This window comes from Manis javanica, chromosome 4, assembly GCF_040802235.1.
Source record: "Manis javanica isolate MJ-LG chromosome 4, MJ_LKY, whole genome shotgun sequence".
In the NCBI taxonomy this organism is placed as follows: Eukaryota; Metazoa; Chordata; class Mammalia; order Pholidota; family Manidae; genus Manis; species Manis javanica.
This window is the reverse complement of record NC_133159.1, coordinates 79,276,831-79,297,693: the sequence shown is the minus strand read 5'-3', so window position 1 is coordinate 79,297,693 and position 20,863 is coordinate 79,276,831. Positions and strand designations below refer to the sequence as shown.

The 20,863-nt window shown below is 36.2% G+C and overlaps 1 protein-coding gene across 2 annotated transcripts in view; it reads right to left on the bottom strand.

Annotated features, from left to right (window-relative positions):
- Window positions 1–468: 468 nt before the first annotated feature.
- DR1 (down-regulator of transcription 1) overlaps window positions 469–20,863 on the bottom strand; it is a 35,836-nt gene continuing 15,441 nt past the window's right edge. Inside the window, exons 2-4 of one of the 2 annotated variants that reach the window (XM_073234303.1) lie at window positions 20,685–20,848; window positions 16,953–17,041; window positions 15,252–15,388 (exon numbers count right to left, since the gene is read on the bottom strand). In XM_073234303.1, the coding sequence (XP_073090404.1) occupies window positions 16,976–17,041; window positions 20,685–20,848 (230 nt within the window). In that variant the 3' untranslated portion in view covers window positions 15,252–15,388; window positions 16,953–16,975. Of the gene's footprint in view, window positions 15,389–16,952; window positions 17,042–20,684; window positions 20,849–20,863 lie in introns of both variants that reach the window. The other variant, XM_073234302.1, reaches the window with a different exon arrangement.

The following is a 20,863-nucleotide window of genomic DNA, read 5'->3' as shown; positions in this document are numbered from 1 at the left end:
ACTGAGGGTAGTGGTCCAAGCAGATGATCAGAGTAATGGCAAAGAAACAGACGAAGTTAAGACATATTTTGGAGGTAAAAACAATAGACGTGCTGCTGGCTTGGATGTGACAGCATGTGCTCAGCCATTCTTAAACCTATTTTACATCACCATTTGATTCATATTCTCTGCTCCATCAATTGACATTAATCTCTCATGACTTTCTAGCTACTGTATTTATTCACTCCACTCTTGAATTTATCACACCACAGTACAAATGTTTACGAATGTGTCTCCATCTATCAGATTTCCCATGGCCCTGCAACTGCACCAGGGTGGCCTGTGCCCCTTGGCCTCGGTTTTTGAGAGCTTATTCCAAAAATTCCAAAATTCTACAACATTTGGGTAATACGAAATTCCAGAAACCTGGTGGCAGGCCACATTTGTCTATAAGCTTTCAAATATTCTGATCAAAATAAAAGTCCCATATAAATTCTATACAATAAATCAACTTTATGGAATAGTTTCTGTAACAATACTTCAAATTTTGCATAACACTGAGTGAATCATTTTTACAATGCTGGGCAGAAAAAGAAGCTAAAAATATTACCAGACATTACTTCTACTTCCTTAGTGTGAACTCCACAATAATCTTGCAATAGCACACAATTTTGCTATCCTCAGGCAGGCTTATAATTTTTTTAATAACCTTCAAATAAAGGTAAAAAGATTTATCCTAGTATTCCCAAGGTACTTTGGGCGAGAAAGCAGAATGATCTAGTAGAAGAAACTGTCCTTAGAACAGTACTGAGATCGAGGTTCAAATTCTCATGCCTCTACTTGCTAGATGTTATTGTATTACTTTATTTCTTTTAACCTTAGCTTCCTTATTTATAAAATGTTTATAATAAAGACAGTCCAGATTTTGTAGGGCTACTATTATATGTATGATACAACTGCATACATAAATCCAGCATTATTAGGCTTATAAAATATACCCTATCCTTTTTAATACAGCAAATAAATGCTTCTGAAATAAATACCATTGTTGTCTCTGCTTAACTATACCACTACACCCTAATACATAGATCCTAAAAGTTTATTAATGATATAAATATGAAGTTAACAGTATCTTTTATAGGCACAATAAAGGAAATGAACATATTAGAAGATACTAGCATAACCAGACAATTTTGAGCCTGTCATATTTTCCCCTAATAGTCAGAGGATCTTTAGCTGCCTTAGCAGCAACAACCTTTTCTTTTTCCATCACTAGATACATACTTTCTCATACTCTCTTTCTCCACCTCCAGCACATCTCTCATATCCAATAAAAACCTCTCATCCACACTAAAACTTTTTCTGGTAAATCTCCTTCTTCTTGCTCTACTACTAATTCCATGTCAGTGACAAACAAGTGCTATTCATATAAAATAACAAAAGCAAGAAACGTATAAAATTGAAAGGAAATAGCCATGGGCTATGTTATTTTCCACACTATGACATTATACATATGAGGTTTCATAAATAAAAATATTGTCTTCTATGTTCATTATTTTCCATAGTACACCTGTGTTACCAGTTCACCACCCTGGACTATCAATACCTACCTCACAAAGGTGATGAGAAAATGAAATAAAATATGTAAAGATCTAATACAAAACTGTTGGTCCCCTTTGTTCATGTCACATTTGTCATATAAACTGTCCTTACATGTACATCCATACTATATGGCTTTGTTTAATTTCTCAATATATAGGTCTGTATACTCAAAAAAACATGCAGTTAGGGACAAAATAGATATCTGTACACCCATTTTTAGAGTCGCATTATTCACAGTTGCCAAATGGTGGAAGTAACCCATTCATCAATAGAAGAATAAACAAAAGGTGTCATATACATACAACAGAATATTATTCAGCTTTTAAAGAGAATGAAGTTCTGACATGCTACAATATGGATGAACCCTGAGAGCACAATATACTAACTGAAATAAGCCAGATGCAAAATGACAAATACTGCACAATTCTACTTACATGAGGTCCCCAGAATAGCTCAATTCATGCAAACAGACAGTAGAATCATGGTACTGGTGGCTGGGGGGCAGGTACGAATAGGGAGTTATTATTTAACAGGTACAGTGTTACAGTTCAGCTTAGGATGATGAAATAGTTCTGGAGATAACGGTTGCATAACAATATCTACATACTTAAAACCACTGATCTGAACAGGTAAAAATGGCTAAAAATGGTATCTTTTATGTGTATTTATGCACAATAAAAACAATTTTAAAAAATAGCATGCTTGCTAAAAGATGTCCATAGTAATGAAAGAGTATACCTGGTCTATCTGAAACTGGGGATGACAAGAATCTCTGGGTGAAAAGCAGGGAACAAGTACATTTTTAGGAACTAGACAAGGGTCCTAGGAGTGAAGGAATCAGCAGATGTGAAGTCAAGAACCACCTTTCAAGATTTGACTTTCCCCTATTACAAAGCCACAGTAATCAAGACAATTTGGTAGTCACTCAAGAACAGACCCACAGATCAATGGAATAGAATAGAGAGCCCAGATATAAACCCATACATGTATGGCCAATTAATATACGATAAAGGAACCATGGACATAAATGGGGAAATGAGAGCCTCTTCAACAGCTGGTGTTGGCAAAACTGGACAGATACATGTAAGAGAATGAAACTGGATCACTGTCTAACCCCATACACAAAAGTAAATTCAAAATGGATCAAAGACCTGAATGTAAGTCATGAAACCATAAAACTCTTAGACAAAAACATAGGCAAAAATCTCTTGAATATAAACATGAGCAAATTTTTCCTGAACGTATCTCCTCGGGCAAGGGAAACAAAAGCAAAAATGAACAAGTGGGATATATCCAACTAAAAAGCTTCTGTACAGCAAAGGACACCATCAATAGAACAAAAGGGCATCCTACAGTATGGGAGAATATATTTGTAAATGACATATCCAAAAAAGGGGCTGACATCCAAAATATATAAAGAACTCACACACCTCAAAAACCAAAAAGCAAATAAGCCAATTAAAAAATGAGCAGAGGATCTGAACAGACACTTCTCCAAAGAAGAAATTCAGATGGCCAACAGGCACATGAAAAGATGCTCCACATCACTAAGCATCAGAGAAATGCAAATTAAAACCACAATGAGATATCACCTTACACCAGTTAGGATGGCCACCATCCAAAAGACAAACAACAAATGTTGGTGAGGATGTGGAGAAAGGGGAACCCTCCTACACTGCTGGTGGGAATGCAAATTAGTTCAACCATTGTGGAAAGCAATATGGAGGTTCCTCAAAATACTAAAAATAGAAATACCATTTGACCCATGAATCCTACTCCTGGGAATTTACCATAAGATTCAGGATCAGATTAAAAAAGACATATGCCCCCCTATGTTTATCGCAGCACTACTTACAATAGCCAAGAAATGGAAGCAACCTAAGTGTCCAGCAGTCGATGAATAAAGATGTGGTACATATACACAATGGAATACTATTCAGGCATTAAGAAAGAAACAAATTCTACTGTTTCCAACAACATGAATGGAGCTGGAGGACATTGTGCTCAGTGAAATTAGCCAGGCAGAGAAAGACAAGTGCCAAACGATTTCCCTCGTTTGTGGAGTATAACAACGAAGCAAAACTGAAGAAACAAAACAGCAGCAGACTCACAGACTCCAAGAAGGGACTAGCTGTTACCAAAGGGGAGGGTTTGGGAGGGCAGGTGGGGAGGGAGGGAGAGGGGGTTTGAGGGGTATTATTTTTAGTACACATGGTGTGGAGGGTCATGGGGAAGACAGTGTAGCACAGAGAAGGCAAATAGTGAATCTGTGGCATGTTACTACACTGATGGACAGTGACTGCAATGGGGTATGTGTAGGGGACTTGATAATATGGGTAAGTGTAGTAACCATATTGCTTTTTCATGTGAAACCTTCATAAGAGTGTATATCAATAAAACCTAAAAAGAAAGATGTGGTACAAATATACAATGGAATATTATTCAGCCACAAGTAAAAAACAAATCCTACCATTTGCAACAACATGGATGGAGCTGGAGGGTATTATGCTCAGTGAAATAAGCCAGGCAGAAAATGACAAGTACTAAATGATTTCACTCATCTGTGTATAACAACAAAGCAAAAACTGAAGGAACAAAACAGCATCATACTCACATAACCCAAGAATGTACTAACAGTTACCAAAGGGAAAGGGACTGGGGAGGGTGGGTGGGTAGGGATAAGGGGATTAAGGGGCATTATGATTAGCACACATATAGGGGGGCCCTGGGAAGGAAGTATAGCACAGAGAAGACAAGTAGTGATTCTATAGCACTGTGCTGATGGACAGTGACTGTAATGGGGTATGTGTTGGGGACTTGATAGTAGGGGGAATCAAGTAACCACAATGTTGCTCACATGAACCCTGAGCATATATTGTATATCAATGAAACCTTAAAAAAAAAGTAAGTTGGACTTTCCTGAAAATAAATTTTAATCCTGGGCCTGTTCTCTCCAAATCACCTTGTTGCTTTGTTTTTCCCCTAACACCACATGCTCCTTCCAACAGGGGTCCAGTCTGAGTCTTTCCCCAATACTCAATCCTTAAAGTAAAAACCTAGATATTCTAGGGCAGTGGTTCTCAACAGGAGGTGATTTTGCCCCCACCCCAGTGGACATCTGGCTAGGTCTGGAGACATTTGGGTTGTCACAGTGGGGAAAGGGGCTGCTATTGACATCAGGTAGTTACAAAGCCAGGGATGCTGCTCAACTTCCGAAAATACATAGGGCAGCTTCCAACAATGAATGACCTGGCCCCAAATGCCTGTGATGCTGAGGTTAAGAAATCCTGTTCTAAGGTTTCACTGAGTTGCTTGATTTCAGGTAGAATTTGATCATGAAGTTAAAAGTTACCACCTTTGCTTCAGTACTTTATCTTTTCATTTACATATTTTATTGAAAAGATACACACTAAGTAAGGGGAGGTCTTTTATTTTGAGGAAATAGGGTCAGGGTCAGTGATGATGGTTTGATGACAAGTGTGGTTAGGTGTAAGGAGGTTATTTAGGCTGCCATTCTCTCCTCCCTGGCCAATCCTATCTATGAGATTATAATGGGGAGCAAGGTGAAAAATACAGAGGGGTGCAAGATGTGGGCACAGAGAAGGAAACAAAAAAAAAATTCCAAATGAAGTGGAAGGCAGTGTCTATGCCATGTGGATTGGATAATTCTTCCTGGTGGCCATTTGGATATGAGGTCATATATATGTAAGAAAAAAATTAATTAAAAATTAAAATCATGGATTGAAGATATCAGGGTGAGAGGTGAGACAGAGGCCTACTCCTAAAACTGCAAATAAAATGAAAACATAATTAATACAACTAATCCTGAAAGAACAACAGGAAAGGATTGTGCCAGACTGCATACACCTGGAGAAAAGAGCAGACCTTACAGAACAGGGTAACGTACTAAAACTGTGGTCCAGCAGGACCAAGCTCTCCCCCAACCCCAGCTCACTGGCCAGAGGAAGAGAAACAGAGTGGAGAGGGAGTGGAGGCCTGGGACTGCTGAATACCTAACTCCGGAGATCTGCTCTGGGAGCACAAACCTGCATTTCATGGTGCTTGCATGGTACTTTCATGATTAGGGGGTTGCAAGCTAAGACAGGCAGAATTCCTGGAGAGACTGAGATTCCAGCCACTTGTAGAAAGCAGGGATCTACATCTGGCCGTTCTGGGACAAAAGAAAGGCGGGCAGTCTGAGAGACTTCCTAACAAGTAAGCCCTTAGCAAGAGGGCTGCTAAAGGAGCAAGGATTGCACAGAACTTACTGCTCAGGAGAAAAGACAGGTAGACAAAATTGTCCGGGTGCACTCTGCCCAGCAGGTTGGGAGCTTTCAGGATCTTGAGGTGCTCCAGCTCCCTGGATGGCTACACAGCTCCAAGGACCCCCTCCGTGATACACAGCCCACTGTGCCTTTCTTTAGGCCAGCCCCACCTGGCTCGCAAACTGGTAAAACCTACCCTGACATTAGGCCATCCAGAGGAAAGATCTGTCTACAGCAACTACAAATGCAAAGCACAGAGGCTTATACCTGTGTGCTCGGCCCACTAATTGAGGCAATGGAGACACACACAGCAGCTGGGAAGCAGGAAACAGCTACTTCCTCCCCCTAGGCACCAATACCACTTCCCTGTGATCCCCAACATTGCTTCAGGGGCTGAGCAGCTCAAGAGAATAGAGCTTCTGGGCACTAGAGGGTGCCATACCCAAATGTGAAAAGCCAAAGGAACCTGGTTCAAAGTAAAATTATTAATACAACTCCTGAGAAAGATTTAAATGACATCAACTTCATGAATCTTCCTGAAAAGGAGTTCAAAATAAAAATCATTAACATGCTCATGGAGGTACAGAAAGATATTCAAGAACTCAGGAATGAATTCCGATCAGAGATCCAATCATTGAAGAGAACAACAGAGGGTACTAAAAGCAGATTAGATACGGTGAAGGTGATAAATGAAAGAGAAACTGGAGAAGAGGAATACAAAGAAGCTGAGGCACAGAAAGAAAAAAGGATCTTCAAGAATGAAAGAATATTGAGAGAACTGTGTGACCAATCCAAATAGAACAATATTCACATTATAGGGGTACCAGAAGAAGAAGACAGAAAAAGGGATAGAAAGTGTCTTTGAGGAGGTAGCTGCTGAAAACTTCCCCAGTCTGGGGAAGGAGATAGTCTCTGAGGCCATGGAGATGCACAGATCTCCCAACACAAGGGACCCAAGGAAGACAACACCAAGACACATAGTAATTAAAATGCAAAGATCAAGGATAAGGACAGACTACTAAAAGCAGCCAGAGAGAGAAACAAGATCACATACAAAGGAAAGCCCCTCAGGCTATCATCAGACTTCGCAGCAGAAACCTTACAGGCCAGAAAGGAGGGGCATTATGTATTTAATGCAATGAAGCAGAAGGGCCTGGAACCAAGATGACTTTATCCAGCAAGACTACCATTTAAATTTGAAGGAGGGATTAAACAATTTCAGAGAAGCAAAAGCTGAGAGAATTTACCTACCACAAATTATCTCTACAGAATATTTTGGAGGGACTTCTATAGATGCAAGTGTTCCTAAAGTTTAATAGCTGTCACCAGAGGTAATAAAACCACACTAAAGAAGGAGAACAACTAAGCAAAGGCAAAATTAAATTAACTATCCCCAAAGTCAGTCAAGAACAAAGAGTACAGAATATGACAGTTAATATATAAAGAATGGAGGAAGAAGAAAAACGTGGAGAAAAAAAGAACCTTTAGATTGTGTTTGTAATAGCATATTAAGTAAGTTAAGTTAGACTTTTAGATAGTAAGGAAGTTAATCTTGAACCTTTGTTAACCACGAATCTAAAGCCTGAAATGGCAATAAGTACATACCTATCGATAATCACCCTAAATGTAAATGCACTGAATGCACCAATCAAAAGACATAGAGTCACTGAATGGATAAAGAAACAAGACCCATCTGTATGCTGCCTACAAGAGACTCACTTTAAATCCAAGACATACACAGTCAAAAAGTGAAGGGATGGAAAAAGATATTTCATGCAACTAACAGAGAGAAAAAAGCAGGAGTTGCAATACTTGTATCAGACAAATCACAGACTTCAAAACAAAGAAAGTCACAAGAGACAAAGAAGGACATTACATGATGATAAAAGGGTCAATCCAACAAGAAGATATAACCATTATAAATATCTATGCACCCAACACAGGAGCATCGACATACGTGAAACAAATACTAACAGAATTAAAAGGGGAAATAGAATGCAATACATTCATTCTAGGAGACTTCAACACTCCACTCACTCTGGACAGATCAACCACACAGAAAAGAAGTAAGGACACAGAGGCACTGAACAACACATTAGAACAGATGGACCTAACAGACATCTACAGAACGCTACACCCAAAAGCAACAGAATACACAGTCTTCTCAAGTGCACATGGAACATTTTCAAGAATAGATCATATACTAGGCCACAAAAGGAGCCTCAGTAAATTCAAAAATACTGAAATTTCACCAACCAGTTTCTCAGACCACAAAGCTATGAAACTAGAAATAAATTATGCAAAGAAAATGAAAATTCCCATAAACACATGCTCCTAAGTAACCAATGGATCAACGACCAAATAAAAACAGAGATCAAGCAATATATGGAGAAAAATGGCAACAGTAATTCTACACCGCGAAACCTGTGGGATGCAGCCAAGGCCATGCTAAGAGGAAACTACATTGCAGTACAGGCCTATCTCAGGAAAGAACAATCCCATATGACCAGTGTAAACTCACAATTAATGAAACTAGAAAAAGAAGAACGAATGAGGCCAAAAGTCAGTAGAAGGAAGGATATAATAAAGATTAGAGCAGAAATAAATAAAATAGAGAAGAATAAAACAATAGAATCAATGAAAGCAAGAGCTGGTTCTCTGAGAAAATAAACAAAATAGATAAACTCCTAGCCAGACTTATCAAGAAAAAAAGAGAGTCTACTCACATAAACAGAATCAGAAATGTGAAAGGAAAAATCACTGCAGACACCACAGAAATACAAAGAATTATTATAGAATACTATGAAAAATTATATGTTAACAAACTGGATAACCTAGAAGAAATGGATAACTTTCTAGAAAAAGACAACCTTCCAAGGCTGACCCAGAAAGAAACAGAAAATCTAAACAGACCAATTACCAGCAATGAAAGTGAACTGGTAATCAAAAACCTACCTATGAACAAAACCCCTGGAGCAGACAGCTTCACTGCTGAACGTTATCAAACATTTAGTGAAGACCTAATACCCATCCTCCTTAAAGTTTTCCAAAGAGTAGAATAAGAGGGAATACTTCCAAACTCATTCTATGAGGCCAGCATCACTGTAATACCAAAACCAGGCAAAGACACCACAAAAAAAGAAAATTACAGATCAATATCCCTGATGAATATAGATGCAAACATACTCAACAAAATATTAGCAAGCCGAATTCAAAAATACATCAAAAAGATCATCCATCATGATCAAGTTGGATGCATGTATGCTACAATATTCGAAAATCCATCAACATCATCCACCACATCAACAAAAAGGACAAAACCACATGATCATCTCCATAGATGCTGAAAGAGCATTTGACAAAATTCAACATCTATTTATGATAAAAAAATCTCAACAAAATGGGTATAGAGGGTGAGCACCGTAACAAAATAAAGCCCATATATGACAAACTCACAGCCAACATTATACTTAACAGTGAGAAGCCGAAAGCTTTTCCTTTTAGATCAGGAACAAGACAAGGATACCCACTCTCCCCACTTGTATTCAACATAGTACTGGATGTCCTAGCCACAGCAGTCAGAAACACAAAGAAATAAAAGGCATCCAGATTGGCAAGGAAGAAGTTAAACTGTTCCCTCTTTGCAGATTACATTATATTGTACACACTTAGCCCTAAAGAATCCTCTCCAAAACTACTAGATCTAATATCTGAATTCAGCAAAGTTGCAGGATACAAAATTAATACGCAGATATCTATGGTATTCCTATACACTAACAATGGACTGAGAGAGAAATCAGGAAAACAATTCCATTCACAGGTGCATCAAAAAGAATAAAATACCTAGGAATAAACCTAACCAAGGAAGTGAAAGACCTATACTCTGAAAACTACAAGACACTCCTGAGAGAAATTAAAGAAGATACTAATAAATGGAAACACATCCCATGCTCATGGATAGGAAGAATTAATATTGTCAAAATGGTAATCCTGCCTAAAGCAATCTACAGATTCAATGCAATTCCTATCAAAATGCCAAGAGCATTCTTCAGCAAACTAGGGAAAATCATTCTAAAATTCATATGGAACCACAAAAGACCCCGAATAGCCAAAGCAATCCTAAGAAGGAAGAATAAAGCTGGGGGGATTAAGGTCCCCGACTTCAAGCTCTACTACAAGTAATACTGTAGCCCAAGCTACAGTAATCAAGAGAATTTGGTACTGGCACAAGAACAGACCCATAGACCAATGGAATAGACTACAGAGTCCGGTTATAAACCCAACCATATATAGTCAATTAATATATGATAAAGAAGCCATGGACATACAATGGGGAACTGACAAGCCTCTTCAACAGCTGGTGTTGGCAAAGCTGGACAGCTACATGCAAGAGAATGAAACTGGATTATTGTTTAACCCCATACACAAAAGTAAACTCAAAATGGATCAAAGAGCTGAATGTAAGTTATGAAACCATAAAACTCCTAGACGACAGTATAGGCAAAAATCTCCTGATAGAAGCATGAGCAACTTCTTCCTGAACACATCTCCCCAAACAAGGGAAACAAAAGCAAAAATGAACACATGGGACTACATTAAACTAAAAAGTTTCTGTACGGCAAAGGACACTATCAACAAAAACAAAAAGGCATCCTACAGTATGGGAGAATATATTTGTAAATGACATATCCAACAAGGGGTTAACATCCAAAATATATAAAGAACTTGTATGCCTCAACACTCAAAAAGCAAACAACCTGATTAAAAAATGGGCAAAGGATATGAAGAGACAGTTCTCCAAAGAAGAAATTCAGATGGCCTACAGACACATGAAAAGATGCTCACATCACTAATCATCATGGAAATACAAATTGAAACCACAATGAGATACCACCTCATACTAGTAAGGATGGCCGGCATCGAGAAGACTAAGAACAACAAATGCTGGTGAGGATGCAGAGAAAGGGGAACCCTCCTACACTGCTGGTGGGAATGTAAGCTTGTTCAACCATTGTGGAAAGCAATACGGAGGTTCCTCAAAAAACTAAAAATAGAAATACCACTTGACCTATGAATCCCACTCCTTGGAATATACCCAAAGAATACAACTTCTCAGATTTAAAAAGACATATGCACTCCTATGTTTATCTCAGCACTTTTTACAATAGCCAAGATATGGAAGCAACCTAAATGTCCATCAATAAATGAATGGATAAAGAAGAGATGGTACATATATACAATGGAATACTATTCAGCCGTAAGAAAGAAAAAAATTCAGCCATAAGTTTGCAACAACATGGATGGAGCTGGAGGTTATTATGCTCAACGAAATAAAGCAGGCAGAGAAAGACAAGTGCCAAATGATTTCCCTCATTTGTGGAGTATAACAACGAAGCAAAACTGAAGGAACAAAATACCAGCAGACTCACAGACTCCAAGGAACCAGTGGTTACCAAAGCAGAGGGGTTTGGGAGGGCAGGTGGGGAGGGAGGGAGAAAAGGATTGAGGGGTATTATGTTTAGTACACATGGTGTGGTGGGTCACGGGGAAAACAGTGTAGCACAGAGAAGGGACATAGTGAATCTGTGATATCTTACTACACTGATGGACCATGACTGCATTGGGGTATGGGTGCGTGCCTGATAATATGGGTAAATGTAGTAACCATTTGGTTTTTCATGTGAAACCTTCATAAGAGTGTAGATCAATAATACCTTAAGAAAAAAATTAAAAAAAAAATACATGTAGGACAACTCACTACAGCAAAAAAAAAAAAAAAAAAAAATTTAAATCATGGATTTTCTACAACTAAACTAAACATATACAAACTCAAGAAACGATTTATGATTACCTAAATCTTGCATTTATTTTGAGGATCAATAATCTATTAAGTGCTTAATACTATTATATCAGTAACAAGAAAAATACTGCTTTTATTTTCCTCTTGTATGATATAAATAACAACAGCCCTACTATAGCAAATATATCTCATTTGGTATAATTTAGGTACTTTCAGAAATTCATTACCATTCACAGGCCACTAGACCATTAGGGTAATTCATAATTATGGTACACATTAAGATGGTACCTCTTACACACATTTTTGAAAAACTCATAGTAATACTAAAATCAAATATATGCAGACTCCATAACCCAGCAAGTCCATTCCCAGGTATGTATTCAACAGAAATGCATATATACACTCACCAAAAGCCATATATATGAATGTTCTCCACACCATTATTCATAATAGCCCATAACTAGAAATTCCTCAAATGCCCATCAATGGAAGAATGAATACATTCTGGATATAATAAAAATGGATAAATTAATGAAATAGTATTCAGCAATGAGAATTAATAAAGTACAAATACATACAACCATATGAATGAATCTCATTCTGGTAGGTTGAATAATGGCCTCCAAAGATATCCAGGATCTCATCCCTGGAACCTGTGAATGTTACCTTCAATGGCAAAAGAGGCTCTGCAGATATGATTAAGAATCTTGAAATAGGGAGATTATTCTGGATTATCCAGGTGGTCCCTAAATGAAGAGGCAGAGGAAGATCTGACTACTGAAAAAGCATGATAATGAAAGCAGAGGCTTTGAACATGGAGGAAGGGGCCATAAGCCAAGGAATACAGGCAGCCACTGGAAGCTGAAAAAAGGCAAGGAACAGATTCTCCACTCACAACCTCCAGGATTCAGGAACCAACTGTGATATCTTAACTTTGGTCTAAGGAAATTGGTTTGGACTTCTGATCTCCAGGATTACAAGAATAAATTTGTTTTAATTGCTAAATTTGTGGTAATTTGTTAACAGTGGCATCAGGAAACCACTAGGTTTACTCACAAATATGATGAGAAAAAAAGTGTGTGTGTATGACTACATTTACACAAAAGACACACAAAAAGAATCTGTGTTTTACAAGTCAAAATATAGTTATTTCTGGGGAAGTCAGAACAGCTTATGGGCAAGAGGGCTCCTGGGGTGTGCTTGCAATGCTCTGTGTCTTGATCTAAGGGATGGTGATATGAGCATATTTAAATTGTGAAAAACCCTTTTATGTGTACTCTTTTATGTACATGGTATATGCAGTTTTAAAAATTAGTACCTTTTCAGCACTTATCAATCTGATAGACTGCCGAAAAAGATATATATTCCAGATGGGGAAAGTATTTACTAAACAGTAACTCAATTTCTCAAGAACCCTAAAGATTTGTTTTTCTCTCCAAAAGATTAAAAAAACCTCAACAATGGACAGAACATAAAAGTGAAATTTAAATGCTAAAGAATAAGCTAAAAGTTAATACTGCTTAATTATCTTTGTTATACCTGAATCCCAGGACTGTAAATTACAAAATACAAGTAAAATCACATTTCTTGAAGTAACAGTAAACAAAAGAAAGTCAAATACTACATACCAAAGGATCAAAATGTCTTTTGAGTCTAAGATTCTTGAAACTAGTAAAAATGTTAATAATAGTAATATCCTGCCATTAATCTGTATAGATCATCAAATATAAAAACAATTTATAAAACACATCAGAATTTTATTGCTTGAGGAATACAGCATATGAAATCACAAGAATGTCAAAATGAAAGTCACTAGGCTTCAGACATATTCGATGCAGTAAAATATTAATCTGAACTCTGCATCAGAAAAAAAAGGTGTGGAAAAATATCTAAGTTGTTTACTTAAGAAATAGATATACTTAAAATAGAAAATATAAGGATGTTACATACAAATTAGAAAAGCCAACACTTAATTATTTCTTAAACTAGACTACCTTTGGTACTTAAACTTTTAAAAAAAACAATCCCTTCTATCTTGTCCAAAGCACTTCATAAATACAGTATCAACTTCAAGTTAAGAAGTTCAGCCAGATTAACCTTTCCATGGCATGGAGGAAGTGTATTTAATAAATGTATGACAATGTTTCATTTTTTTCTAAAACTGCAAAATGATAATTAGGAAATTCTATTAAGTATAAACTTTACTTATTTAGCTCTCCAATTAAAATCAGAATCCTGGCAGCTCCATCTATCCTTGGGCTTGATGAATATAGAAATTCATATGATTTGGCAACTTACATAGAAATTTAGATTACTTCATACTATCTCAAATGGCTTCTCCATTCTGTTTGCAAAACACAAACATTAGGTCATTTCTTCAACACAATGGATTCCTATAAAAATCATTATCATACTTTATTAGAACCAAATTAAAGCTCTTCCTTTTAATGAGTTGATTGAAACTATTTCTTATAGGGTTGAGAAGTTATGACACACTTTCTTAAGCAAAACCAATCATTTTTTAAAGCTATCATTCAATGATGATGGAGACAATGATGTCATTTCAAAAAACAGCATTGGACACAGTAGCCATCTAGTCAAGAAAATGTAAAAGTAATGATAAAAACAATAACTATAACTACAAGTTAAATTACAAAACAAATCCCTCTTTTATAGCAAGCACGCTTACTAGCTTTCATTTCTTTCCCCACCAAAGGCTTGAATATTCATGAACCTTAGCTAACCCAGTGGAACCCAAGCTCCAATAAACATGGATGGACTAAGCATGTAATAGTATTAACAAATTATTGGAGTGAAATAGTAAGAAACATGACAATTCTTGCAATTGGGCAGTCTTTGAAATGTAATAGTGTACCTCAAAATGAATTATGCCATGATAAAATTGTAGTTTTTACTTCTTCATAAAGCAAGAACAAACCAAAAACCTAACACACCAAATTTATACAACTGTGGAACATAATCCTTCCTAGTTTTTGAATGTCTTTTGAGATTTTTTTAAGCAAGTATATTTATCTGAGCATATATGTTTATTGCTTATATATATATATATGTGTGTGTGTGTGTGTGCGTATACATATATACTCATTTTAAAAGACAAAAAATTCAGATACTACAGAACTGAACTGTTTTTTCACCAACCTGATCTAATGTCTATTGCATCAAACAGCACCCCCCCAATAAATTAAAATTCCCAATTTTCAGTTTAGTTAAAAGGGCAGAGGAAATGCAAATGCAGATTTAGAGTTTCTCTATAAATTTCACTGACTTTTATAAACTTGGAGTTTTTTGTAACACTGTTTATTGATCAAATAAAGGACTCACTGCTATCTAAAATTTCATAAACACCATTAAAAATTCAAAATTGATATTACACTGAACCTTAAATTTTCAAGAGTTCAAAGAGAGTTTTTACATGAATAGCACACAATAGATGAAACTTTACAGCAGACATCCCTAGAGTACCAATGGCAAGTCCACCAAGATGCATACAAATTTACAGATAAGCATTTCTTTCACTGTTTTCTTGTGCAAGGAAAAACATTTACAGAGGAAACAGAAATTCAGCTGGTGAATTTCAGATATCATCATCATCTTCTTCATCCTGAGAAGATCCTGCCTGGTTAGAGGCACTGGCTGAGGCAGCAGCAAGCTGTGCTTGTTGGGCTGCTTGCTGCATTTGAAGCCATTCCTGCTGGGCCAATTCTGCTTGCTGCTGTCTAGCCTAAACACCAAAAACATAAAAACAAGTGATTTTTAAAAACACCACATCACACACACTTTGATTAAATGTAGGGCAAGCTAATTACAGCCTTAGTGATCATCAAATTTCTATATAGTTGTTATGCATTGGAGAACTCTATAAGATATAGTGAGAGTGCTTCTCAGTCAGTGCTCTAAGGAGAGTTTCCAAAACTTAATTCTCTTATAGATAGTTCTATTTTCTGCAACATAATTTAAGACTTTTGGTTCAATTGAAGCAGCTGAAAGAGTTGATAGAAAAATCACAATATTCTGTTTCCTTTCCCTGCATTTCTATCTTCCAATCATTTCACTTGATTTTTCTATCTTCTCAATTTAAAACTTTGATGTCAATATTTCACAATCTAAAAATTATTTCTTTGGTTTAAAGTTCTCTAGTACAGTATAACCCTTAAGGAAAAGTACTATACATGAATGCAATACTGCGTTAATATTTCTTTTGAGCGCCTGTTACAATTTCCTACCCTATATATACATGTCTCTTTCTCTGTCCCTCTCCTTTATAAATACATACGTATACACAGATATACATACTAGTGAAATGACACTCGTCTAGGACTGAATTTAAGTGGGGCAGTGAAAATCCATTTACTTGATATACCCTCTATAAAAACGACCACAAGACTTTAGAAACCAAGACGTATACACATGCATTACAAGCACTGCTGTAACAGCTAAGGTCCCTTCTAATGTACATGCACTGTTCCAACAGCTAAGGCTCCTTCTCAATTCAGTTTTATCCATTAGGAGAAAAACCACACCAAGAAGAGAAAAAATGAATCTGTTCTTGAAAAAAATCATGTAGTTTCCCATTAGATTCTACCAAAACAATGCTGGTTCTCCCTCTCTGCCTCTTCTCAGAATTGTTCTTCAGGCATGACTCATACCCTCCTTTATGCATGGTCAACTCTCAGCCATCATTTTAAACACAAATTTAAAAAAATGCACTTAAAAAATTTAAGGAAAAACACAAATCAGTCGTTCTTGGCCCTTCTGGGTTATATTGTCTCTATCTCATGTGCCATAATTCTCTATACATTGCCATACCTATCTACTTTGTTCTCTACTTACCTGAGTAAATATCTTTTTTTACTTGAAAATATAGACTGTTTACATATTCATTGTTGCATTCCAATCACATTAGACCCTCAATATTTTCTGAATGAATGTTTTGTGGGAAAACAGTGATGCTCAGCATAAACTCTAACATTAAAATTTTACCATGTTCATTCCTAACTTACTTCGATAATCTGTCATGAATTTATTATCCAAACATTTCTAGAGGAAGATTCTATTCAGGTCATTATACTTTTTAAAAAATCATCAAATTTCTTAGTTTAGAGTTTAAGGTCCTCCAAATTACTGCTTGCCCCAACCTATCTAATCTTTTTTCTATAACATGTACCTTGTGCTCCAAAAAACCCCTAGAACATAAAATGCTCCTCAAATATACACCATACTCTCACATTTTTGCTACCTTTACTCATGCTAAGATTCTATTTGAGGTTTCCTGATTTTTCACTTACTGTAATTCCATTCTTCCTTCAGGTCAAACTAAAATACTATATTCTCCATTCACTTTTTTTTCCTGATCCTTCCCAGTATCACTCAGGATCTAATCAGGAGACAGAGTTACGTGAGTTAGAGGAACAGAAAGACTATAATATAAAAGATTGAGAGGGGGAAGATGGGTGAAATAGGTAAAGGGGATAGAAGCATAAATTTCCAATTGTAAAATAATTAAGCCACGGGGATAAAAAATACAGCCTAGGGCACATACTCAATAATATTGTAATAAACTTTATAGGGTGACAGATGATAACTACATTTATCATGGTGAGCATTTTGTAATGTATATAGCTGTCCAATCACTATGCTGTACACATGAAACTTATATGTCAACTGTACTTCAACAAAAAGAATTTTAGTTACATGCACTATAAAAAAAAAGACTGCTAACCAAGTATAAAGTTGGTAACTAGATAACTGAAAAGAACAAACACTAAGCTATCATGCAGGGGGCAATGACACAAAGCAGCAACCAATCCTATAATTGGGGGAATAAGGAAGAGGATGGAATTTTAAACTTCAAGGAACAACCGGTGGAACTAGAAATCAGACCGCTGAAGAAGCGGCATACATTGGCTGGTACCAGCATCTCTGAACTTGGAGGAGAGCCCTAAATTTGAGACCCACATCCCTGAGAAAGGGGATGAGTATTGAGGCTGGTTCTGTAAGTATTAGACAAACTGCAAACTAGATTCAGTTACTGCTTCAGGAAAAAACCAATGCAGCCAGGGTAAAGCATTACTAGGCTATTCAAAGGAATTTGAAGACAGCAGGAAGTAAAAGAAAGGAACCCCAAAGGCTGCTTTCCACCCTCGGTTTTGCAACTTCCCTCTAGAGCCCTCTACTGGCAACAGGTCTAACAGAAGTCAGCTAGAAAAGCAGAACATGGTTTGCAGAGTCCTAGGCTTGGTCACAAAGTGGAGCATAGAGAGGAGGAGGGTTTCAGCATAGCCTACTGCTTAGTGACTGGCAGACTGTTATGTCTCTGTCCTTGGGATCTTTTTATACCCTCCTCATGAAAGAAGTCAGCCTCACCTTATACTTGTTAGTATACCTCTATCATACGTCCTCAATAAGACAAAAATATTTTTGTTCAAGAAATTAGAAACCAGATATTCTCTACTTTCACTCAGTTTTATGTATATTAAAAACTGTTATTATAACACAAAGGCATATTTACTTTTATGATGGGAATACCCAGAGTTCAAAATAGACTAAGAGTGCTTCATAGAAAACATTGTAAGCACTTAAAACAAAATTGAAGGGCAAACCATGTCTGTGAATTTAATCAACATAAGAATACCTACTCTGTTGCCTAATTAAGTACAAACAGATATAATTTAATGCCACAGGAAAATAATTTCAATTCTCTACACAGGTTTTATTGCAAAGACGCTTCATCTCATAGTTTATTCAATAATCTGCAAAGACATGTACTAGTTACACTTAACTTTTAGGTATTGTGGCCTCATTATCAGCTTCCATACTTCTCTGTCTGAACATAAAAGTATTCTTATGCTTTAAAAGTCATTGCTGATTGACAAATTTTATTTGTATTAATTTCTACAAATTAAAATTTCCAAATATTTTCCTTCTAAAATGCTAGTGTGAAAAAGAGGTGGGTAGGCATATATTTCCTAATTCATTTCTTCTTTTGGGATTTTTATTATGTTTTTTTAAGAGTCTCACTCCCACATACTAAAATGACTTATTTATAATTTATAGTTAACTTTAAACTCAATTCATTAATGGTTCCCTTATTCTAAGTATTTGCTGCTAGTAGTAAAAGACAGCTTCAAATAAAGCTGCTACTGTGTTAGTACTTAAAATAAAGTCTAAAAGATTAAATAAAATTAAAGTGATTTAAAGGATGTTATATTTACTTATCAGTTCCTTTCATATTTTGGACTTAAGACCTTAGTGCTCTAAGGCAGAAGTACTAGGTAGCTGCTATAATTTTACCTCCCTGCTAATTTTCCTCAGAGGAGCAAAGATACACTAGCGGTTCTTCACCCACAGGTCAAGGCAAGAAAGAAGGGAGATAAGGAAGAAGAAATAAAAGACAGATGACAAGGATAGAGGTGAAGACAGTTTTGGCAGTCAGTCAATTAATTTCTTTAATCATTTTTGCCCTGGAAAGGATATAACATTTTCCACTTAAAAGTTCCAATTAAATGAAGCAGACAAAACAGTTGCTAGAGCATTAGCATGGTATTGTAGAAAGGGCACAGGTTTTGGGAATCAGAAGATGTGAGTCTGAATTTAGTCTAATACTTCCTAACTGTATGAACTTAGCTGTTTCATTTGTTTAAGTAAATCCTTGCCAGTAAACTAAGTTCCGAAGAAAGGAACAATGTTTCTTTTGTATACTGTTTTAAGTCTAGCACCTAGCACTATGGTAAATAGTAAGGACTTCAGTAAATTGTTTTGTAGAACAAATGAATGAATGCTCTCTTTCAAGTTTCTCCATCTCTGAGTCTGTTTCTTAATGTGTAAATGGATATAATAAAATTTATATTATTCATAAAAGCTTGGCAAAGTATGTAAAGTATTAGTAGGGAATCATTTTCCTTTTATCAAACTTAATTTGGCACCCTCTAGGTGATATGCAATAGCAGAAAATCAATAAAGAATGGCTATTTGTTTTTTTTAAATCATCACTCTTTCTTTGTTACCTCATATTCATATGGTTTATAACAGTATTTTGTATGTGTTCATGTCTCCCTCAAAGGTTTTTCCTCTTTAGTACCTACCTTATACGTCTTGCAGCATTAATGAAAACAATACAGGCAAATTACTTGGTAACATGTTTAACACAAGGTTAGAACTCAATAAATGTTAGTAAGCTTTTATTTTTATTAGTTTAAACATTATCTTGTGTCTACTACCTGGTAACACTTAAAATCCAAATGCTTTTTGATGTACATTGAACTAGTTGTTATTAATACAGAGATTAGCTGTGGTGCTAATCTGGAAGAGATTACCTAAAATGACATTTGCCAGTTCTAATACTGCCAGTAACTACAGTAACTGGTAGGAAATCTCACTTCTTCTATTTAACCCAATTTCAAATGAGAGGTCAGTACTTAGTAGGGAAAAAACAGCCTCACCTTCTCCACATCTTGTTTTAAAATGGAGGGATATTAGTACTAGGTGTTAATCCTTCACAGACTGCACATCAGAACTGTTAACGAGCAAGAAAGAAGAAAAGTTTTCTTCCTTTCTCGGTTCCACTGGCCCTTCAGAACATTTTAAGATCAGAGTGTTTTAAAGATGTACTAAAGATCTAATTTAACTACAAAATAGACATTTATCAGATTTTCCTTATATGCCACTTGTCCTAAAGTCTGGTACAGTATTTTCTCATCAGCTCATCATTTTAAACCTTAAGAATGTTTAAACATATTTTTCATGCAAAATGGTCATTCTGTCTTAAAAAACATCAAAGTAAAATTTCAGTAGTTATTTGGAGCTGTTCTTAGAAAATAGGTTGCTGTAAACACTTACTTTTATATGAAGTACATAACTGGTCAGATCTAAACATCAGACTATGATCAAACAATGAGCCATGGAGAGAAAATCCTCTGGGAATATACACTGATTTAGGAAATGATTTCAGAAGCCAGTATGATTTCTGTTAACAAACAGGGTAGGATTCAGATGAAAATAATTTAAAATGCATAACTTACTTTTGCAAATAATTCCTGTTGTTGTCTCAATAACTCTTCTTCAGGAATGCCAAGGTTTTCCAAACGAGAACTGGCCTTTCTTCTTTTTAATGCTACAGTCTTGCATTCTTGTAAGACTTCTTTTACTTCACTGATATAAGAACCAAAGCCCAGACTTTCCAGTGCTGGGGAAATGAAAA